At 28.0% G+C, this 24,799-nt stretch overlaps 2 protein-coding genes across 2 annotated transcripts; both read left to right on the top strand.

The window, feature by feature from the left end:
* The first annotated feature begins 708 nt into the window (after positions 1–708).
* Positions 709–3,576, top strand: LOC107645496 (P-loop containing nucleoside triphosphate hydrolases superfamily protein). The gene is made up of 6 exons (XM_016349533.3): positions 709–1,114; positions 1,209–1,428; positions 1,565–1,635; positions 2,079–2,175; positions 2,430–2,647; positions 3,188–3,576. Exons 1-6 carry the CDS (start codon positions 839–841, stop codon positions 3,425–3,427), a joined length of 1,122 nt encoding a protein of 373 aa, XP_016205019.1. The 5' UTR covers positions 709–838; the 3' UTR covers positions 3,428–3,576.
* A 2,964-nt stretch (positions 3,577–6,540) lies between these two features.
* Positions 6,541–11,138, top strand: LOC107646291 (ABC transporter G family member 15-like). Its single transcript, XM_016350482.3, has 9 exons — positions 6,541–6,814; positions 8,386–8,465; positions 8,647–9,108; positions 9,196–9,318; positions 9,400–9,531; positions 9,612–9,890; positions 9,968–10,240; positions 10,317–10,424; positions 10,693–11,138. The coding sequence occupies exons 1-9, from the start codon at positions 6,547–6,549 to the stop codon at positions 11,053–11,055; spliced, it is 2,088 nt and encodes a 695-aa protein (XP_016205968.2). The 5' UTR covers positions 6,541–6,546; the 3' UTR covers positions 11,056–11,138.
* Positions 11,139–24,799: the final 13,661 nt, after the last annotated feature.

The raw sequence follows: 24,799 nt of genomic DNA, 5'->3' as shown, positions 1-24,799 counted from the left end.
TTAAACCAAGAATTAACTTTGGAAATAAAAAATAGCGCTGAAGATAACAAATAAAAATGACAGAATACAAAAAATAATAACGTAGATCTAGGGTGTCTATGAATTTTTAAAGGAAAATGCAGTCGTTGTCGTTGTTATTATTATTTGATAGGATTGTTAATATTATTATAGTCACATTAACATAATATATTAGTGATTGATTGATATATAAAATCAGTTGCGACCTAGTACAGTGATTAACTGAAGTGTGATCATCATATCATATCATATCATATAAAATATATCATATTCATAGTTATGGTTATAGTTATGTAGTTACAATCTTAAGATAAATAATACGACCTTAATGTTGTTTTGAGGCAACCAAGCTTCCTAAAAGGAGCATGAATTTGATATAAATCTAATTGTTACAACAGTGATGTGATTAAGAAGTTGACAATTATATATTTTTTTTGTTTATATTATTTTTTTAATTGGTTGCCTACAAAATCTTTCAATCTAAAGAATGATACACCGTTGTTTAAGCATACGAGTGTGAGTTGATTATAATCTAATTTTTGTTTCTCTAAGAGTTCTCGTAATGGTTTTGGTTAGAGCTAGCCCATTGGGCTTGGTTAGGCTAGCCCATTGGGCTTTCGTTCTTCGGTTAAAAAAGAAAGCCTTCAAGTCTTATGGAAGAAAACTCTACACCAAAAAAAAAGTCTTATAAAAAAAAATGATAATAATAAAAATAAAAGAAGTATACAGAAAAAAAAATAAAAAATAAAAATAAGAGAAGTGGAAGTAGACACCGCCACCGCCACCGCCACCACCCGAAACGGTGCCACACAGAGAAACAATGGCGGGATTGAAAAGTCTGCTGAAGAAAGGGTTAGGGTTAGGAGACATGGGATTCAACGCCGGCGGAGGAGCCATTAACTGGTTCCCTGGACACATGGCTGCCGCCACACGCGCCATACGCCACCGCCTCAAACTCTCCGACCTCGTCATCGAAGTCCGCGACGCCCGCATCCCTCTCTCCTCCGCCAACTCCGACCTCCAGCCTCACCTCTCCGGCAAACGCCGCGTCGTCGCTCTCAACAAGAAAGACCTCGCCAACCCTAACATCATGCACGTAAAGTAAAACTAACTCGCAATTCTTCTTTTCTTTTCAACGTAGATTGAGTTATGCGTGAATTAATGGAAAATTATGATTAATTTCTGTGTAGAAATGGGTGGATTATTTTGCGAGGTGCAAGCAGGATTGTATTCCGATAAATGCGCATAGCAAGAGTTCAGTGAAGAAGCTTCTGGAGCTTGCGGAGTTGAAGCTGAAGGAAGTGATTTCGAGGGAACCTACTCTGCTGGTTATGGTGGTTGGTGTTCCTAATGTTGGAAAATCTGCGTTGATTAACTCCATTCATCAAATTGCGCAGTCTCGCTTTCCTGGTAATCAATGATGATAAATTGGAACATATTTTATAGTGATGGAAATAATAGAATGTGCTAATTGAATTCTTTTTTTGAGTAAAGGTTCATTTTGGTTTGGGTTTGCATCTGGTGATGGTTAGATTTGGTTCCATAGTGCAGGAGAAGATGAAGCGAGCTGCTGTAGGTCCACTACCTGGTGTTACCCAAGATATTGCTGGATTTAAGGTCTTGTAGTTAAATTTCCCCACTTTTTCTGAGTTGATTTAATGAACTTTGCATACTGAGTTTTATTGTTATGTGGGATTTCTGTGGTGATTAGTGTCACTCAATTTATTGGTTTTTAGCTTAGAAGTTGTGTATATCTCAATTGTTTCAGAAATGGTTTGTAGTTTGCTTTTATGTGTGGATATACTTCAAACTTGAGTTTAGTCTAGATTTCCAGTCTGTCCCGGATGCTGAAAGTTTGTCGTTATTGTTTGAATGAAATATTGTTTACAAAGCTAGAAGGGTAATAAAGAAGTACCTGTGTTTTGTGTTAATTCTTGTAATATGATTAAGTCAGTGCTTCCAATATTTTGTTTCTATAATTGCTCTGCCATGTTTTTCTATGATAAGTTGATGACTTGATGGTTCTCATAATGAAATGTGCATCTTACTTGATGTTTCAGATAGCACAAAAACCCAGCATATATGTCCTAGATACCCCAGGGGTGCTTGTTCCAAGTATCTCAGACATAGAGACAGGGTTAAGGCTGGCTCTTGCAGGTAATGTATCAAGCAATTGAAGTTATAATTCCTAACACCCTTTTTTTCCCCCAAAAAAAGTAAAGAAAATAAAAAAAGAGTTGTTTTCTTAATTTCCAATAAAACTGTTCCATGAACATTTCGTCCTTCAATTTGTGAACTTCTCAGCAATTTCGTAAGATCTTATCTGCATGAGCTACTTCTTGACTACATGTGTCCGTTGCACATATGCTAGTCTAGCTTTTCTCATCTAACCTTGGTTGTTGCATTGATAGGTTCTGTGAAAGATTCAGTGGTGGGTGAGGAGCGTATCGCACAATACTTACTGGCAGTTTTGGATACCCGGGGGACTCCACTTCACTGGAAACACCTAAATAATAGGAGAATAGATGGTATTGAATATGATGCTGAAGAAAAACCTGACTATAGTCTGAAAAATCTAAAGCCAAAGACAAGAAATCTACCAAATAAATCTCACTTGATTTATGTTGAGGTAAGAAATGACTTCATTTCTCTGGTTTTTTTCTTCTGTGCATGACAGTCTATGATGCTCTCAGTTTCCAATTTCCAACCTTGGTTAATAAATTCCAAATTCCATAACACTTCTCAAGGTTTTCTAACCTCATTTAATGGAGAATACTTTTGCTTCTGATGATTTGACTGTTGGACTATGATATCTAATCCTGTATGATGCTAATTATTACATTGTGAGATTTGATTTAAATCCTGAGGGATTTTCATTGATTAATATTTTGAGTGATTTTGTAGTGCAACTATATGTTGCTGCTACCTATTTGAGAAACAATCAAGAGTTTTAACAATTAGCAGAAAACCTTTGTTACTGCAAGTGCAAAAGAGATTGAAGTGCATTTTATTGCACGTCTTAAGCCACTGATTAAGGGTTTTATTGGAATACATTTTTGACATTGGATGCTTGGAGATGATGGCAAGGACTGTATATGAATGTTAACTGCCATGCTATATATACATGGATCTTTTTTACCTAATTTTGTTCTTGAGCCATCCATCACAGGACCTTGTAATGGAAGTTCAGCGTGCACTGTATTCAACGCTAACAGAATTCGACGGCAATGTAGAAGATGAAAATGACTTAGAGGGCCTCATTGACCTGCAGTTTGGTGCACTGCAGAAAGCAATGAAAATTCCTCACAAGGCATCAGAAGCAAGGTTGATGGTATCCAAGAAGTTTCTCACTTTATTTAGAGCTGGTAAACTTGGACCTTTCATTCTTGATGATGTTCCTGTATCATGAAAGATCCACCACCTTCCCTTTCTCCCCATTTGTACCATATGTTTTGATAATCTATAATTCTAAGATTTTCTGCAATATATAGTTGGAGGTTGAATTTCCTTTCAGTTTGATTAACAAGATTATAATTAAGATTTGTACTTTTATGTCTATCAACATTTTATTCGTTTAATAACTATTATAATTAAACTAATCTTTTAAAATAATTATTTGAAGATATGAAATATTATTGTAAATGAAAATACCTAATTACATTTTCGTTTGGAGTAGTAGACTAGTTGGCAACATTTTTTTTATTATTGAGTTACAACTTCGACCCAAGAAGGGGAGGAAGATAAAGAGACTGATTTTTAATTAATTAAAAATCTCCTTCGCCATTGTCATTAAGGATAAATAATCAATCAAAGCCAAACACAAAGAATCCTGTATCAACAACAAAGCAAGGTCTAGAAAATTACAAAAACATACAAAGAAAGAACAATTAAAAAATAAAGAAGAATTTATCTCCACTTAACACCCTCTATTAACATCTTTCTTTTGCTAACACCAAACAACACCCTCTCCTTTTATATATATATATAAGCCACTGTTCAAATTTCAATACACTTTTGCCAAATAATGTATCTAATTCCAAATTCATAGTTTCAAGTTAAAAGCTCACTTTATATACCAAATAACCGAAAATAACTATCCTAATTTACATCTCTTGAATTTCATCCAAATCTACTACCTTTCTTTGATAAAATAAAAAATTATTATACCATGTGGAATAACAGCTTCGTTGTTTGTGGACTCATCTAGTTTCTCTATAAAATAAAATCTCTCACCATTTAATTTCAATGTAAGAATGTGTGTCTTCCTTTTTCTGGCGTGTCAAATTTTTTACTTCATTTTAGACTCTAATATTTTGGGATATACAGCCTTATATTTATGGTTTAATTATTAAGTGGTAATAGGATAATAATTTATCTAATCTAATAACTACTCAGTTAAGTATATAAAATATATATTAAAATATAAAATATATTTTAAAAATAAATTAAATATATAATTTATGCACAAATACATAAGTAAACGAGTAAGCTATTCTACCAATTAATTTTAATTATATGATGACTATTTTAGTAGGTAATTTTTAGGCTGATTAATTTAGTTATGGAATTTTTAAGCGTGTTATGCTACGTTATGGGGAAGGGTGATATTACACCATAATGTAGGGCAGTTCTTTTCTGCTCTTGTAAGATACAATTCGGATAGTCCGAATTATTTACGGTCCGATTTGTAAGGAGAAAAAATTTAAATTTTTGAGGCAGCAAATCGGACCGCCTATGTTTTATTTTTTTTTTTAATTATACGAAAATCAAATCGGATGGTCCGATTTAATTATTATAAAATATTTTTGAATTGAAATACAATGCGAATGGTTCGATTTGTTCAATGCTTTTCGGACCATCCGATTTGTTGTTAGCTGACACCACAATCTGGTAATGCTCACACACGTTCCATAACCCCGTCCTACCCCAATCCCGCCTCCATAACAAAAATAAAAAGCGTAATTTTTAGCGGATAAATAATGTTTTATTAAATATTAAAATAATAATTTCTTCACATTAGAGAAATGAATGAAGTGACTAAAAAAACCGGTGGCTTTAACTCTCATAACATACAAGAGAGAGGTGCAATGCAATGCAATGTATGTAATGATTTCCATTGACGGTCTAACTCTGCAAAAGAATATTATGAGATTGTGTGACACAATGCAACCATACCTACATACATATCCAAAGTGGAACTCGAGTGTACTACTCCTACTACTGTTGTGGCGGTTGCCATATCTACAAATATTTAAATATCACTTTATCAAATGAAAGAGACCCTTTTTCCAATTACTTTAATATTTGCCGGACTTGGAAAAACACAGCCACTTGAAAATAATGCATCATATCAATGTATATCTATCTGTGATCTGTGATAGATTGGAATGAATCAGAAAAATTCAGAATCTGATGACACATATAGCTTTGTGTGTGAACTTGGTCACGTGGAGTTCATTCATACCATCATAAATTGTATGGTTTATAGAGACTGGTTCCTTCTCACTTATTATTTAATTCATTAATTGCTATATCACCAAATAAAATGAATAAAAAAATTTAAAAATTAATAATTTTATTAAATTCTGATTAATATGTAATTAGTAAAAAAAATAATTTTATATTATTAAATAAAATCTTATATCATTAAAAATATTATTAATAATTATTTGATGGTTATAAATTATAAAAATTACTAGTCTCTACCACTCTTTTAAAGTGAATAGTGGTATAACTTAGCATTCAATCAAATCAAAGTATCAAATGTTAAATATATAATGATACATTATACATTGTTGTCTGGGTTATTGTACAAATGTTGTTTTTGAATATGGATTTTTTATTTCCTTTTGTATTTTATATCATCATTCAATTTAAATTTCATATATAGGTTCATAAGATCAGTAAATCACTACTGGTTTACATGCTTTAATTGAACAATAACTTTAATTATATTCGATTATTTTCTTTAAAACTTTTAAGGTCGGAGTAATTAAGATTGTTCATAGAAAATAATCTCTCATTATGCTAAAAAAATTTGAAGTTGGCAAAATGTGATTTCTATTTTCTACCTTGACTTTAGTGTATCACAAACCAAACTAACTGTATTTATTTTATAGGTTTATTTATCATATGTTTTAAGGGTATAGATTAAGATTATAAATTAAATTTTTTATTAAAAATATAAAAAACTTAAGTTTTTAAAGTATTTATTTTATATCTATTAAATAAAAAATTTTTTCTATTAATAGTAAATTTATCATGTGCGTATCCTAAAAGCACATATTAATTAGCTAAATTTTTATTTTATTGATAATGTTAAAAAGACCAAAAAAATTAAAATTTATTTTATTTAATATTTTTTATTATTAAATATTTTTATTATTTTTATTTTTGAAAAGGCGGGTTGACTTTTCAAGCAATGAGAATCGTGCCCATACGGTGCCATAATGAAGCATGCAATAGCTAAGTTATATAGATTATACAAATGTCACTTCGATTGTTACATACACACACTATTTCACGTATATGTGTATTTCTATGGTGGATTCCCCAGCAATGGAGTTGCATGCAGAAGTGATGGAGAATGAAAATAATAATGTTGTTATTAGGAGGGAAGTGTGCTTGGTTTGGGAAGAATTGACAGTGGTTATTAACAGCGGCAAGAGCAGTAATAATAGTGAAAGAAGGAAGAAAGTGTTGAATGGAATAAGTGGATATGCTGAACCAAACAGAATCATGGCTCTAATTGGTCCTTCTGGTGCTGGCAAATCCACCTTCCTTGATGCTCTTGCTGGTATGCTCACTTTAATTAATTAATTGCATCATTAATGTGTTAATTAATTCATGCTTTAATTTACATAACATGATTTCTTAATCATTATTTAATTTGTTATTTCTTCATGTGGTTTGGCATCTTACCATCATTTACCTTGCTACCAATTTCCTATAAAAAATCTAGATACATTATGATGATTATTGACGTGTGAAAGTATCCAATAATTAATGTATAATTTACTTTGTCTGATAATTTTCTAAGCATAATTGGGACACCAAAACACTTCATCATGTCATATTATAAAATGGCTGCCCTTTGTTTTGTTTTTTCTTATTTCTTTGATTTGTTTTTCTTTCTATAAAAATGGATCTACTCATTTCATGGGTTTACCGATTGTTACTTCATTATTTGTGTCTAACTGTCCATAAGCCAAAAAATGGATCATAACCTGTATTCTATGTGTATTTTATCACCTATGGTCTCACTTTAAAAAAAAAAGACAATTTTGATATCTACGACTTTGTTAAATCGGATCATTTTTAATAATAATTGAAGAAAAATTACTAATATAATTGATATACGTATTAGAAAAATCAAAATTAAGCAACTTGATCTAAATATTTTAAATTTTACAAGAGTATATAAATAATTTTAAAGACTAACGACTAAAATATTATTAAGAATTTAATTTTCTTAAAAAGGTTTTTTTTTTTCGTTTTTTTAATACAATAAGTAAAAGATTATTCAAATATTGTCAAATAGGTTAACCCATTCATTTATACTACTGGCCAAAATTAAAAGAAAAATTTTCCAAAATCTCAGCCCATTCATTTATTTTTGGATAAAGATTTCATTTTTAGACTCAAAAATATTTTATGACAGAAAAAGATCAATTTTATAACAAAAATAGTAAACAAATTAATTTTTAGTTGGTGGATCAAGTTTTCAAATCTAAAAAAGGAAAGTATTGAAAAAAGTAATATTTTTTAAAAAATACAAAAAATTATAAATACTACGGGCTAATTTGTTTAACCTGCAATTTTTTTCAGATTGATTGAACTCATTCCGTTTATTTTAAAATTTAAACGAGTATAATTTTAGAGAAAAAATTTTATTTAAACAGGTAAACAGTCTGGACCGAAGACTTGACCCATTTTAATTGTAAATTGTTATATCAACAAAAGCAATTAATTTTTAAATTTATTGCCATATTAATTCATGAATTTTATTGGATAACTGTCCTGTTTACGTCAGTTTTCATAAAAATTAAAATTCTTAAAAATTAAACTCTATAAAACCTAAAATTTGAATATGTCACACATCTTTGATCTCTTGAGATCTATTAGCAATATTAAAATACAAACTCCATATTCATAAAAGTATAAAACCATTCCCTCCTTAGTCCATTTTTTTATCTTTTTTTCACAAAGTGTACACAAATTTTCTCTTATATTTTGACAATATTATACTTTCTTAGTTTATAGATGTAAAATACGGTTTGACAAGCTCCCTGAGTCCACATCTCTTTCATGATTTTAGTGAAAATTAATATTGTTTGTTTGCTTCCAATTAACTTTCAAACACAACAGGAAGACTTGCAAGCAATGTCAGCATTACTGGAAATGTGCTACTGAATGGCACTAAGAGAACCACATCCTCTAGAGATCTTGTAAGTTTCTATTTACAATTATGAATCTTGAAACCCAGTTTTAGTAATGTTCTTTCAGTGCAATTGTGTTATTAGTTTAGTTTATTATATATCATTACTTACAATGCAAGGAACATACATATTATTAGTTTCTTATGATTCAAACTTAACCAAATTGAATTTGTATTGTAAATTGTTGCAGTCTTATGTAACACAAGAAGACCATTTCTTAGGAACACTAACTGTGAGGGAAACACTCACATATGCTGCTTATCTGAGACTTGCTGCAAACATGGCCAGTGATGAGATTGACAAGGTTGTAGCTAAGACGCTCGACGAAATGGGTCTTCAAGATTGTGCAGAGAGCAGGCTTGGGAATTGGCATTCAAGAGGAATAAGTAAAGGAGAGAAGAGAAGACTCAGCATTGGCATTGAAATCTTAACTCAGCCTCATATACTTTTGCTTGATGAACCTACCAGTGGATTGGATAGTGCTGCTGCTTTCTTTGTCATTTCATCTCTCAGAAGCATTGCACATGATGGCAGAATTGTTATTTGCTCCATTCACCAACTTAGCAGTGAAGTTTTCAACCTCTTTGATGACATGGTGATCCTCGCAGGAGGCGAAACTGTGTATTTTGGAGAAAGGACTAAAGCTGTTAAGGTACTAAATAAAGTTCTTGTAAGTTACTTACAACTTAACAAGTATTTGATTTGAGAAACTTCACTAAATTCTGTTCTTCCAATTCAGTTCTTTGAAGATGCAGGGTTTCCTTGTCCAACAAGAAAGAACCCTCCTGAGCACTTCCTTCGTTGCATCAGCCCCGAATTCGATAGTGTTCTAACTTTGATACAGTCCAAGAATGCCAATAATGTTAGTCAATAGTCACATGAATTTCATCTATGTATCAATATTTTCTTCTATTCATTATTAGTATTATCATTATGTGTTTAGGAAGCACCATCATCATGGAATTCTCTAATGAATATGACAACAGAGGAGATTAAATGGAAACTTATAAACTGTTTCAAGAATTCTAGGCAGTTAGCAAATGCAAGGGAAAAGATCAGAGAAATCAAACTAAGAGTAAGCCATAACTCCTTTGTCCTTTCTAAATTGGTTCTATTTTTTCTTGAAATAATTAAATAAATTTCTTCTGATTGCAGAAAGAACCTCCAATAGAGAGGGCATATGATACTAGAACACTGAAGCAGCTATGCACATTGACTCATAGATCATTCCTTAACATGACCAGAGACATTGGTTACTATTGGTTAAGGATTCTGTTCTACATGTTAGTATCAGTGTGTGCTGGTTTTCTTTATCTAAATGTAGGAACTAGTAATAGTGCAATCTTATCAAGAAGCAAGATTGATGGATTCATCTATGGCTTCATGATCTTTCTGTGCATTGGTGGCTTACCCTTCTTCCTTGAGGACTTAAAGGTACAAAACACAAATCAAATAGACATTTGTATTGTATCTTCCTACATCAAACGGCGAGTTAACTGATCGAATAACAGGTCTTCGAGCGCGAAAGATTCGGAAGGCATTATGGAGAGGCAGTTTATGTTCTTTCGAGTTTCATCTCGTCACTTCCTTTTGTTGTTTTCATTTCCCTTACTTCAGGAACAACACTTTACCACATGGTGAATTTTCACCCTGGATTCTCTCATTACTGCTACTTTTGCATAAACCTCTTCTGCAGCATTTCTGTCACAGAAGGGTGCATGCTTTTAGTTGCTGCTCTTGTTTCCAACCAGCTCCTTGCTATTGGAACATCAGCTGCTATAACTGTAAGCAACCAAATTCTCATCTCTTTCAAGATCTAGTTAATTATGTTACTCAAACTATGCTCTTATATGTATATAGATACTGATGATGATGCCATCAAATGCATTTCGAAGAATGATTGACATTCCGAAATTCTTCTGGCGCTATCCCATGTCCTACATCAGTTATATCGCTTGGTCAATACAGGTACTAGTATGCCTCATCAGGCAGGAGTCTTTTTCTGAACTTGAAGCATGAATCCGTTTTGTCTTATATTGACATTCTACCTTTAATCTGTCGAATTCTAGACTTTTAAGTCATAAAAGTTCTGATACACGAATGATTATATATATAACAGAAACAATATTTTAACATAATCAAGAGTCAAGGATATTCAAGTTGAGGAACACTTATATAAGAATGTTTGAGAGGATGCTAATACATAACTACATATGTTTGTGAAACTGATGAGCAGGGGCAATACAAGAATGACCTGATTGGACTTGAATTTGAAGGAATGATGCCAGGAGACAGAAAGATAAAGGGTGAAGTGATACTTGAAGAAATGTTTGGAATAAGAACAGATTATTCAAAATGGTGGGACATAGGAGCCTTAGTTTGCTTGTTAATATCATACAGATTGATGTTTTTCTTGGTTCTTAAGCATAGGGAGAGAGCTTCATCACTATTTCACACCATTTTACTCACAAGATCCTCCCTCAAACTCAAACTCAATCTCAATCTCAATTTCAATCACAAATATATTGCTACCAAGAGACACCATTCCCTATATCCTTTCTCATCTCAACATGGATTTACCTCTCCAATAATATCCTAGTTCACTTCTTATTTGTCTCTAATGTAAAATTTGCCTCTCTAGTATGAATAAATTGAAATACTACAATATTCAAAACCCTAAAAGATATATATCTATTTTTATTGTTAGAAAATTTATATTATATCACATAAACTTTTTCTTTATATCACCAAGTATTTTTAACCTATATAAATATAGTTAATATTATGAAGAATGAAGAATAAAAATAAATAAATTTTAATCATAATAGCATCTTCAAAATTTATTTTAGACAAAAAGAAATGAAATTTTTATATATAGTAGGATAAAAATAAATATTTTATAAATTGTATGAAGAAAAACAAAAATATAAAATAAAATTTAAAATGCAAAATATAAATGAAAAAATATTATTATTATCTTTTAATAGAAAGGAACTATAAAGTCTACAAAATAAAAGTATTAAATATAGTTTAGTACAATGAATAAAAAATTAAAATTAATATAAAAAATTGAATTAAATACTTCAAATAACTTTATACAAATAGAATCCTTTTTTATTTTAAAGGATCTTGATTTTTTTTTGTTGGAGCAAAATATCAAAAAATAATTGAAAAGAATAAAATAAAATCATTTAGTCTTAAAGAATAATGTTAGAAAATAAAAAAAAATTATAAAATATAGAAAAATAGATGAAAAAATAAAACACAATATTATTTGAGCATTCTAAAGAGTAAAAAAAGAAAACAAAAGAATCATCTAAAAAAAATGAAAGATACGAGAAGTGTTAAATAATAAATAAGACCATAAATTATATATAAGCAAATAAAAAACATGTATTTAATGTAATTTATAAGAAAAAAAAAATTCACGTTTATTCATTTGAATATTAATCGTATAGCATAATTGAAAAATCAAATCACAATGATAAATTAAGTTTAATATAGTAATCGTGAAATTTTAAAGTTAACGTGAAACATTATTATTTTTATGGAAAACAAAATTTATTAATGACTTAGATTAACGTTAGCATATTAATATAATTAGGTTCACTATGTTAAGCTAAATGAATTGGAAAAAAAAATTGTTACACATGACATGTTATTAATTCTATCTAAAATCAAATAATTAATATAATAATAGATTATTTACGATTGATTAATTTAGTTTAATCAATAAAACAAAATAAAATAAAAAAATATTTTGCAAGAAGAAGCTATATATGTCAATTCATAATTAAATGATTGAAATTCAATTTGATATTTATGAATTAATTAAATTAATTAGTGTAATATTTAAATATTTAATCAAATTAATTAGTTAATCATAATAAATTGTACTTAATAAATTAAAAAAATAAATTAAAAAATACTTTTAAAAATATATCATTTCAATTCTATCCTTAAGTATAAAAACTTAATTTTTATAATATATAAAATTCAACTAACTTGTGTCTTAAGAACATATATTAAAAATATAAAAATAAAAACTTTTTAATGTTTTTGATATATTCAATCCATTAAAAATATAAAAAAAATAAATTTTATAATAACTTTTATAAAATAATTTTTATGATATATTTAATCTATGTCCTTAAAACACAAATTAATAAAATTCTATAATATAATATAAATAATATAATAAATTAGCCAAAAATAATAAATTTTTTTTTTTTCGTATTTTGAATTAGATTGACATGTAACATAATTGAAGTGTTGTCGTGTTGGTAGGTCTGACAGTATAGACTTTACTCGATCAGATAGAATTACCAACCTGATTTACTGAGTGAGCCTCAACTCTACTCACATTCCGGTTATGTATGTATATATTTAAAAATATTATATATAGAAATTGAACTAAAGACTTTCAGCATGTACAAAAAATTCTTAACCATTCAATCAAATTTATCAACTTTTAATAATAACACTTTTATTTATATAAAATTCATGTTTTATTTAATGAGATATAAATACAACTTTAACCATACTACTTAATCTCAGTCTTCTCATATTGTGAATCACAGTCTCTAACTACGGCCTTCACACAATTATCTAAATCGAATCAATCTATTTTTAATTGGTTTGATTTGATTCAGATACATATACAAAAAAAAAATATAAATTCAAATTAATTCAAACCAATTATAATTCAATTGGTTCAAGTACATACACAAATATCGAGAATATAAGAAAATAAGAAAAAGTCTAAGGAATTAGTAATTTTATTGAATATTGGCCAGCATGTAATCAGCAGAAAAAAATGAGTTATTAGATGAAATCTCACATCAATTTTACATCATTAAATCATCATTGATGACTATTTAATGGTTACTAATCACAAAAGTTACTGACCCTAACATTACTCAAAAAATAATATAAATAATCAAAACTAATAACATGGTAACTCAAACTAATTTATCAAAAATTATTAAACAAATGCACACAAATATTTAAACAAATGCACACAAGTAATCGTTCTTTATTGCCGAATATGTTTTACCATCGTTCTTCGCAAGCTGACGTCAGGAGCACGAAAGATCAGGAGCTGATAAAGACACTAGCTGCTACTTTGAACCTGATAAAGACAAATCCATCAGTAAAGATAGGGTGTATCAGTTATTAGGGCGACGGTTAGGTTAGGTTGCAGGTAATTGGATATTTGGATATAACTATTTTCATCCCCATAAATAGAACATATAAATCAAAAGTATTGTGCTAGTAAATTAAATTAATTTCTCTTACCCATATATGTCAATAATGGTGGATATTTGATGTTTTATTGAATAATATTTTCAGGTAATGTCATGCCATGCTATACTCAGTACATAATTTTTTTGTTCATACCTTAACCATTTTTGAACTAAAAAATTTAGATATGAGAGTAAAATGAGTGTTATATCTTAACGTGATAATTTTTGGTGTTTTTTAAAATTATGAGAAGTACACAAATCGGACCATTCGATTTGTGTTTAAATTTTTTTTAACACAAATTGGACGGTCCGAGTACAGAAATTAGACGGTCCGATTTGTGTACCTAAAAATCGGACGGTCCGATTTCTGTACCTCTTATAAATCGGATGGTCCGATTTATACTCCGTACGTTAAATCATCCCACATTTTAAAAAAATACCACAGTAGATCACAATTTAAAAAAACATCATTGTTAATCCAATATTAAAAATAAAAAAATGCCATTTTTTTATTATTTTTAAGAAGAATCTTCTTGGTACTTAGGAGAATTTTGTTTGCGGATATGGGAACGGATAAAATTCTCTCGAGGCAGGTGTGGGATCTGAGCAGGGATTTTCGTTACTTTTCCGTTAATTTTCGAAATTCATAAATTTATTTAATTATTTTTAATAATTTATTTTTCATATATATGTTTTAGTCATTTCACATGCTATATATATATATATATATATATATATATATAGTCTTCATTTACATAACCATTCTTCAATTCATAGATCCCTAATATGGTCTATACTCCATCCAATTTCTTTGCAGCCACCTCTTTGTCACTCTCCGGTCTCACCGCATTATCATTCATCACCGTTTTATCACCCTTACCGTGTTGTTCTCTGTATTCATGGCTTTCCTTTTCACAACTCTGTCATCGTGTTCATTCTCTGCGTCATTTTGAAAGAAGTCACCATCTTATCGTTTAGATTTTTTTATAAAATTTTGCTATTTTTTATATAGGACGGATACTTTAAACTCTATTTCTATGAAAATTAATAATTAGTCAGAACTATTAGGGAGATGGAGAATGAGATCCCACAGAAAATAGAGATGGGAGTAATATTCTCCACTGCAGAAAAAGGATGGAGAGTAGGGAGGCATTTCTCGCCCTCCTCCGTTGACATCCCTAGTTTCACTCCCTCAAATTTTCACAGTATGATTACCCCTTTTATGTAATGACGAGAATTTGGTTCATGATGTCGATCGAACATTACCACTGTTAATTTCATTTGTGACCTGCCAAATTCTCTCATTTAGACTCTGTAGTTATGGCTGCATCTGTGGAAAAATCATGTCATGTTGATCAGCTGTTAATGCACCTGATTGTGAGAAAATTGTTTTTTTGTTCCAAGTAACGGGCATCTTTTCATAAGTTATTTGTTGTAATTATGTTCCCATGTTAACTTTTGACTTTTTGTATGTTTATTTTACTGATTTTTACTGAAGAGAATTCTTGGCTTGGTCGATATTTGTTTCCTTTGTATGCAAACCTGGATAAGTTATATGAATTTGAAAGAATTTAGAAGGCCTGACCTCCTGCAGAACCAGTTGAAACCATTAATGTGTTCTTATCTTGCTATTATGGAGGAGTATGCTTGGTGCAAGATTTTGAACCAAATGAGACAAGCTGGCTACAAGTGTTGTCCGAAGTGTTGGGCCAACCGTGGAAAGTTTTCAACCACTAGAGAGACTTTGGGAAGAATCAAACAAAAGAACATAAGATGAGAAGACACCACATCCAACTCAAAACCTTGCAAGCATTAATAGTTTAGTTGTTGATCCAGCGTCTTTAGAATTTTTTGTTTTTTATATTTGAAAAACTTTTGTCCAACTGTCACTCTATAATTTATTATATCTGGATTATTCTTTTGGATCATTACAAAAGATGTTAGACGTTGGGAACTTAATTCGATATTATTGACCATTTGCGTAATAACAAAAATAGTGTCGGCGAAGCCGCCATCGCCATTGTTGCCGAGCAGAGATGAGAGATACGTTGAAAGCAAGAGATGCGATGAAGAGAGCAGAGAAAATAGGCGTTGTCTCGTTAATTTTACATATTAATAAAATATTTCTTTTGTTTGTTTTGGTATTCAAACGGAATATATTTTTCGATGCTAATTTTTCAAAAAATTTAGCAATCATTAATACAAATAAATCTAGAAATAATTATCATACATTTTTATTAGATTAGTCCTAAATTTTTAAAAAATTTAGGACTCAGTAGTATATTTGACATAAATAAAATTTTTTTAATACAAAATTAAAACAAAAGTTTAAGAATGTTTTTAAAGCTTTTGATAAATTTCAATAATAATAAATATATTTTATCCTTTAATTTTTTAAGTTCAACTATTCATGTGATTTTTTATTTTTTTAAATAAACTCTTTTTATCGTGTCGAAAAAAAAATTATGGAGATACTGCGCTCACATTTTTTTTAAAGTAAACCCTTAAATTATCAGCATTTACTTTAACGATAAATTTATGATTTAATTATTCCATCGGTTTTTATAATTTTACCAAATTTTTAGTTAAGTCTTTATTTTTTTTAATTGAATTTCTATAACATATGAAATTTTGTAATTAAATCTCTGCCATGACAAAAATATTGGAATTAATAGAATATTCTATTAAATAAAAAAAATATTCAATCAAATGTTTGACGTATTTATTTTGTTTAATGAAATATTCTATTAATTTTAATATTTTTATCAGAACTTTATCACAAAATTTAATATAGTATAAAAATTTAATTAAAAAATAAAAACTTAATTTAAAATTTGATAAAACTATAAATGCATTGACGTATTAATTAAATCTATATTTTTTTAAATGTTGGAAATGGAGATCATTTTTAATATATGTAATAAAAATGATATCTTGTTTTCGTAATTAATTTGTTATTTTTTCTTATAGTGACTCTATTGATTATTTACTATATATTTAATTGTCCTTGATGACAATATCAAAAGGAATGGCTAATTATTTTTGAAAATTTTTTCTCGTCTCTTTTTCCTTTTAAAATAATAAATTTTCATTATTATCATAGCTTTTGAGGGTGGGAAAAAAAAAAAAACAAATCGGTCTTTATCAAATATTTAGTAAAACACTTTAATCTCGATTGTCAAATGAATCCATATAAGAGTGTGTTTAAAACACATTTTTTAAATTGTTTTTATTTCATTTAAAATGAATTAAATTAGATATGAATTATTGTGTTTAGAATTAATTATGTAAAAAATAAATTGATTAAATTTAAATTTTAATATAATAATTTGATTTCATATTTTAATTTTTTATTTACCACATAATTTTCCATCATCATTAATAATCACCATTGTTTTATTATCGTTGGATCACTACCACCGTCTCTTTTTATTTTTGTTTTTTTTATTTTTATTGTTCATGGTATTCTCCAATCTAATAAACCAAGAATTAATCCGTTGTGAATCAGAAATTCATTTAAGGATTTACTTCTGGTCAATAGGTTGTACATGACGAAATTTAAACTCCAAAATTTACTCAAACGAATGAGTGAGTTAAGCACTACTTGACAAATCTAAGAATGCCACTGAACCTTTACCACATCTTTTTTTTTTTTCAAAAATAATTTATTTTATATTTTTTTTTACCAAAAATAAAAGACTCGAACCCGCAACCTCTTAATTGAATATAGGAAGACTATGCCATTTGAGCTATTACTCATTGGCGATTTATTTTATATTAATACCATAGAAAATGAAGAATTTAAATTTAGTTATAATATAAATGTATGAGCTTTACAAATGAATTCAATTCTTATTTTTTATCCATTTCAAACAAATAATTAATTTTGGAATCAATTCAATTTCAATTTTATTGTATTCTAAACACGCCACAATATTTTATTCGGTTAGTAGTTCAGTCGCTATTAATATTTAATAAGAAAATAAAAACTACAAAAATTTAAAATTCTCAAATTAATCATTTTATATATATATGAACAAATAATTTAATAAGAAGAACTTAAATAATTTAATAATTAAAATTTGTAAAGAAATAAAACTGACGTGAAGTGTTTCTAAAAAAAGTAAGTCTGTTGAGAACTTAAGTTAGGTATATATCATATCAATTTAAGTTCTTTGGCTATATATGCTTGCCTCTAATTGATTGTAAGTTTTGACTTTTCTCTGTTGTCGGTTCAATACTAATTTGGTTGAGAACTTTTCTTCTTAAATCATGTTTGTATATTTTTTTGGTGACTAATCATGTTTGTATATGAAAACAAGAATATGTTAAATGTGCTCCATCAAATTAAATAGTAGTATTATTATATTTTCATCACTTTCTTCGATTATTAAATGCTTGTTAGGTTCTTGTCATTTTGTCATAGAATTTATTATGGGTAATATTAGATGATCAAAACTTTTATGTGAAAAAAAAAAGTTAATTAGTATTAATTTAAATTTAAGACGAAAAAAATTAAAATTATGTATACATAAAAAATTAATAATTAAATTAGTTATTTGTATAATATATATATATTTTGCACCTATCACTATTAATTAATAATTTAATTGTGGTTTAAAATTTTTTATTGTTTTGCTTTTTCAAACTTAAATTTAAGAAATATACAAATTGAATATCAATTTAAACATGCCTGTTTATGTAATACTTGATTTAAATATGTAGACAGCTATATATATAAACATAACATAAAGACAAGATGTGTACATGCATGTTGCCTGTTATTATGGCTCCAACAACAATGGAGTTGCATGATGGTGGTGCAATCATGGAGAGTGATAATAATATTAGAAAAGTGTGCTTGGTTTGGGAGGATTTGGAAGTGGAAGTAGTAAGCAGTTATAGGGTGTGTTTGGAAAGAAGCACGTTTAAATTTCTTGAAAGCTTCAACTTTTGGTTTGGTATTTTTTTTTTTTCATAAATTTGCTGTTAAATTCACGTTTACAAGAAGCAACTATTTTTAGCTTATACATTTTCTTAACGGGCTTATAGACATAGATACTAACAATTTATTTACTTTTTACCAACTTTATCCTTTATATATGTTATTGTATTATTTATAAAGTTCTTGTTATTTCTATTTATATGAGCTCTATTTTTCTATTATTTATTATTTTTATTTTTTTTCAACTGTTTGTTTAACATTATACACTTTTATAATTGTGATTTTTGTGTATTATATTTGTTATTATCTTTTTATAATATGATTTATTGATTCTATTAGGTAAAGTAAATTAAATAAAAAAATTAACTGTAAATAATAATAGTAAAAAATTATAACATACTAAAAAAAGAGTACTAAAAATACTAAAAATATATTATATAAATATATCATCAAGAACTTTTAGATTTGTTTCAATCACTATAAAGTAAATATTTAATTTTTTTATTATTTTTAGTACTCTCTTTTATAATTGTAATTCTCGTATATTATGTTTTAGTGTAATTTTTTATAATATTGATTATGATTCCATTAAAAAAAATAAATTAAATAAAAAATTAATCATAGATAATAATAAAATTATAAAAGTTGGATTCCAAATTAATATTAAGAATAAGATTATTGAGAGTACTAGAATAAGAGTACGATGTAAAAAATACTAAAATAACATTTAATACTTAAAAAATATAACATATTTGATTAAATATTCTTATGTAACATATTTGATTATATATATATATATATATATATATATATATATATATTTATTTATTTATTTATTTAAAAATATATTTTGTCTATTTTTATATGTTATTTTTATTTTAGTAAGTAAATATTAGTTTTATTATAAAATTAATTAATAAGATCTATTTAAATATCTAAATTAAAATAATAGGATAATATAAAAAAAATTTAAGTTGATGTCTATTTTAGTAATTTTTTTTATCTAAAAGTGATTTTGAATGGTATAAGTCAAACAATATTTATTTTACTATAATCCATTTTGATACAAAAATTACCAATCATAAATTACTTTAACACAAACTTATTTTTAATCAAAATCAAGTTTGCAAAATTAATTTTATGCAAACGGACTGTAATCGAAACACACACACGTGAAAGAAGGAAGAAAGTGTTAAACGGAATAAGTGGATATGTTGAACCAAAAAGAATCATGGCTCTAATTGGTCCTTCTGGTGCTGACAAATTCACTTTCCTTGATGCTCTTGCTGGTATCTACTCATTCATAATTATTTATACTTAAAAATTCAGGTGCAGTTAACTAACTTTACGTGAAGTTAATAATTAATAAATTTTTTATCTAGCAACTCTCATTTATCAACTGCACCTGAATTTCCACCCCATTTATATACTTTACATAATCATTTTGCTTTCAGCCATCACTTCTTAACCATGATTCATTTGTTATCTTTTTCTGATCAACCATCTTTTGGTTAATAGGTTGCACAAGACGGAATTCAAACTCCTAATATTTACTCAAGCGAACAAGTGAATTGAGCACTCGATCAATCTAAGTTGATCCCTGTCACCGTCTCTATTCACTACTAGAATGTCACTGGACCTTTACCACATCTTTTTTTTTTATTTTCAAAAATGATTTATTTTATATTAATACCATAGAAAATGAAGAATTTAAATTTGAGTTAATAGTTAAAATTGTTCCTGAAAAATACCTCGATCTCCATTTTGGCCTTTGAAAGACAAAATTAATCGAAATCGTCCCCAAAAGATACACGACTTGGTCACGTTAGTCCTTATGTCAGTTGGATGGTGACGTGTCACGTTAAGTGCCACGTGGCATGATGACATGATGGGTTAATGCCACGTGTCACAGGATGATTGGTTGACGTGTCAGATCAGTGACACCTAGCATGCCATGTGTCAGATCAATCACGCCACGTGTCACTTGACATGTAAAAAAGTTATTTATAATCAAAATAGTCCTTGAAAGTTCAAATGTAAGTCATTTTCATCCCTAAAATTTTAAAAATTAATCAAATTAGTCCTTATATATATATATATTTTTTTATTTTTTTATAATATTAAATTTGAAATTGAAGGTTGTAGAAGGTTTAGAGAAGGGGGTTGAATCTATGACCTTCTTTTGTGTTAATAAACTTAACCCTTTAAAACTGATTTGCACTTTAAATCTGTTTGAACTCAGCAGCGAAAAATTTATGAGACAATTTTATTTTGTCTCATGAATATTAGAAAACAGGACAGAGCAGAGAAGAGAAAAGCTAACACCATCATGTATCCTGATTCGATTGCCTTGTGCTATGCAACCTACATCCAGTCTCCACCACAACAGTGGTGGAATTTTCACTATAGTTAAAATATTACATACACCAATTCCATAGGATTGACACAATTCTTTCACACTCAAGTTCTATCCTAACTTGACTTTGGCTATACTAATACTTAACTATTCACTCTTAGTGCTAACCTAACTAAGAAAGGGATACCTCACAGGTACAAGATACAAGACACATACTTGCCTAAAGAAATCTGAAATAACTCCAGGCTTTTCTCTCCAGTGTATCACTCAGCCTCTTTTCACTCATTGGCTTTTACTTGAACTCTCTCAATATGCTTTTTCACTCAAGAAATTACAGAAAGATAAACATTAAAAAGTAAATTACAATCTATAAAATATGAAGGAGATTGACTTCTTCAACAGCCTATTTGCTATGTGATAAACCAGATTTGCATGTCTCTAATTCAGTTCTTCATTTTGGCGGAATGCTTCTTTGAAACAAAGCACTATCCAAGTAGATGAATTTCTTCAGGGAACACTTCTTATAAAATACACTTCAAGAACACTGGTTATTTCTGCTTGCTTTCTGAATGAACAGAAATATTCTTTTATCTCCTTGCATGTTGCTGGGTTGTTCTCCCTAGGTCAACTTGTTGAGTCTTGTGCTTCACCAACCCACCATCTCACTTTTTCCCATTAATCCTTAGAGTAAAAACTTTGGTTCTGACCTCTTTTTGTTGACCGAAAGCCATAGAAAAGCTAAAACAAATATCCTCAATGGTAAATCCAGATCCTGGCCATTGAGAAGCTACTTGGTCCCCAAGACTCACTTGTGACCGTAGATGCACAACAGGGAAGAACAAACTTTATCTTTCCCATGTATCCTAATATGGAGTAGCAGATAGTTGAAGATGAAGAGAAGAAAATAAGATGCATGTAGAAGGAAATAAAATCACCTTTAGCTTCTGACTTCTTCTTAATACAGATTGATGTGAGTGATTAGACTTCTACTATTTGCTTAACATTCTCTCTCTTGCTTCTTTGGTGAATGACTTATGGAAGAAGCTCTCTCTCACTTTCTTTAAGTTCTGGCCAAAGCAGGAAAAAGTGTACGTTGCTTTTGGTGTGAGAGCACATTAGAAGAATCAGCTTGGAATAATGGATATGGGCTTGGATCGGGTTTGATTTGCTTGACTCGTTTGATTCCTTGTTTTGTTTTTTTTTGGGCTTCTATTTAGTTGTAGTCCACCAGCCTTGTTTTAATTTCATCCAATTTGGACTGCAGCTGAATGTTGAATTTTTGGCTTGCATCACTTTAACCAAAATAATTAAAACTAATTAGTTAATTTTTTCAATAAATTAATGTTTGTCATCATTAATTAATTTAGTTAATTTTTTAACTCAACAAAAATTTTTTTTATACTACTAATTTTAATAGAAATGTAATTGACAAACAAAAAATTAGTAATTGTATCTTTTCTTCTTAAATTTTTTTTAATAAAATTATCTCTCTCCTTTAATTCTTCTCGAAATCTCTCTTATTCTTTTCTATTTTAAAATCTTTTTCTTACATTATTAAGTTTGCTGGAATATATATATATATATATATATATATATATATATATATATACTCAAAATTGAAATGTATGCATTTATTAACTTAAACAAAGTTATACCATTTTTTTTACTACATTTTTTTCCCATTACGGTATTACTTACATATAGGATGTAATGGTAGTTATATTAAAAGAAAAATTATATAATCTATCTCAAACATACGAAGCACACAAAAATTTATTATGATCTTTGCATGTAGTACGCTTAAGAAGCAATTCGTTTAGCATATATAATAATAATAATAATAATAATAATAATAATAATAATAATAATAATAATAATAATAATAATAATTAAGCAACAAATTTTTAATATTTTATAAAGTTTGAAATTGAAGCAAAATTTGTGGATCTTCTTAAATTTTGACTTTTAATATCACTACCATTACACCCTATATGTAAGTAATACCGTAATGGAAAAAAAAAAAAAGATGTAGTAGAAAAAAATAGTGGTATAACTTTGTTTAAGTTAACATACATAAATTTTAATTTTGAGCATATAACTTTGTTTAGGTTAACAAATACATACATTTTAATTTTGAGTATATATATATATATATATATATATATATATATATATATATTCCAGCAAAATGTAATAATGTAAGAAAAATGTTTTAGAATCGAAAAGAATAAGAGAGATTTTGAGAAGAATTAAAAGAGAGAGATAATTTTATTGAAAAAAATTTTAAGAAGAAAAGATACAATTAATAATTTTTTGTTTATCAATTACATTTCTATTAAAATTAGTAGCATCAAAAAATATTTTAAATTTAATATTATCAAGAAAAAATAAAAAAAAATATAAGGATTAATTTGATTAATTTTTAAAAATTTAGGGATAAAAATGACTTACGTCTGAACTTTCGAGGATTATTTTGATTATAAATAACTTTTTTACATGTCAAGTGACACGTGGCATTAACTCACTACGTCATCATGCCACGTGGCACTTAACGTGACACTTCGTCATCCAACTGACGGAAGGACTAACGTAACCAAGTCGTGTATCTTTCGGAGACGATTTCGATTAATTTTGTCTTTCAAAGACCGAAATGGAGATCGAAGTATCTTTTAGAGACGATTTTGGCTATTAACTCATTTAAATTTAGTTATAATATAAATGTATGAGCTTTACAAATGACTTCGATTCTTATTTTTTATTCATTTCAAACAAATAATTTAATTTTGGAATCAATTCAATTTCAATTTTATTGTATTCTAAACACGCCACAATATTTTATTCTGTTAGTAGTTCAGTCGCTATTAATATTTAAAGAAAAAAATAAAAACTACAAAAATTTAAAATTCTCAAATTAATCATTTTATATATATGAACAAATAATTTAATAAGAAGAACTTAAATAATTTAATAATTAAAATTTGTTAAGAAATAAAACTGACGTGAAGTGTTTCTAAAAAAATTAAGTCTGTTGAGAACTTAAGTTAGGTATATATCAATTTAAGTTCTTAATTTGGAATTGATTGTAAGTTTTGACTTTTCTCTGTTGTCGGTTCAATACTAATTTGGTTGAGAACTTTTCTTCTTAAATCATGTTTGTATATGAAAACAAAAATATGTTAAATGTGCTCCATCAAATTAAATAGTAGTATTATTATATTTTCATATTTTTCATCACTTTCTTCGATTATTAAATGCTTGTTAGGTTCTTGTCATTTTGTCAGAGAATTTATTATGGGTAATATTAGATGATCAAAACTTTTATGTGAAAAAAAAAAGTTAATTAGTATTAATTTAAATTTAAGACGAAAAAAAATTAAAATTATGCATACATACATAAAAATAAATACAGTGACTAATTTAATAGTTAATTTTTAGTATTCACGTAACATTTTAAAAAAATAATGTTTGTAATCTCGTAGATTCAGTGTTTTACTTATCGGTCTCGCTATGTTACCAACAGTATTCTGTCAACTTCTATCAACTCTTATTTATAATTGTGTTTAATGAAAGTGTCTTCGTGGATGTGTCTAATAAAAATGTCTTTTTTATGACTGTGTTTAATAGAAGTGTCTTTATAGATATATTTTCTAGATGTGTCTCTTTATATATGTGTTTAAAATATAATAATTAATTATTATTGACAATAAATTGACAAATAATATGTTAGTACCCTATACTTTTTCTTTACTTATATATATTTTGCACCTATCACTATTAATAATTTAATTGTGGTTTT

The sequence above is a fragment of the Arachis ipaensis genome, chromosome B6 (assembly GCF_059453495.1).
Source record: "Arachis ipaensis isolate K30076 ecotype BB chromosome B6, ASM5945349v1, whole genome shotgun sequence".
NCBI lineage: Eukaryota > Viridiplantae > Streptophyta > Magnoliopsida > Fabales > Fabaceae > Arachis > Arachis ipaensis.
This window is presented reverse-complemented; position numbering and strand designations above follow the sequence as displayed.

What these genes read in the sequence shown, in the direction of transcription:
- LOC107645496 (XM_016349533.3), top strand. Translation starts at nt 839, where the DNA reads ATGGCGGGATTGAAAAGTCTGCTGAAGAAAGGGTTAGGGTTAGGAGAC. An exon ending in GTTAAGGCTGGCTCTTGCAG is followed by an intron (nt 2,176 to 2,429) that starts GTAATGTATCAA and finishes TTGCATTGATAG; the next exon opens with GTTCTGTGAAAGATTCAGTG. An exon ending in CTCACTTGATTTATGTTGAG is followed by an intron (nt 2,648 to 3,187) that starts GTAAGAAATGAC and finishes CATCCATCACAG; the next exon opens with GACCTTGTAATGGAAGTTCA.
- LOC107646291 (XM_016350482.3), top strand. Translation starts at nt 6,547, where the DNA reads ATGTGTATTTCTATGGTGGATTCCCCAGCAATGGAGTTGCATGCAGAA. An exon ending in AGTCCAAGAATGCCAATAAT is followed by an intron (nt 9,319 to 9,399) that starts GTTAGTCAATAG and finishes TTATGTGTTTAG; the next exon opens with GAAGCACCATCATCATGGAA. An exon ending in TCTTCCTTGAGGACTTAAAG is followed by an intron (nt 9,891 to 9,967) that starts GTACAAAACACA and finishes ATCGAATAACAG; the next exon opens with GTCTTCGAGCGCGAAAGATT.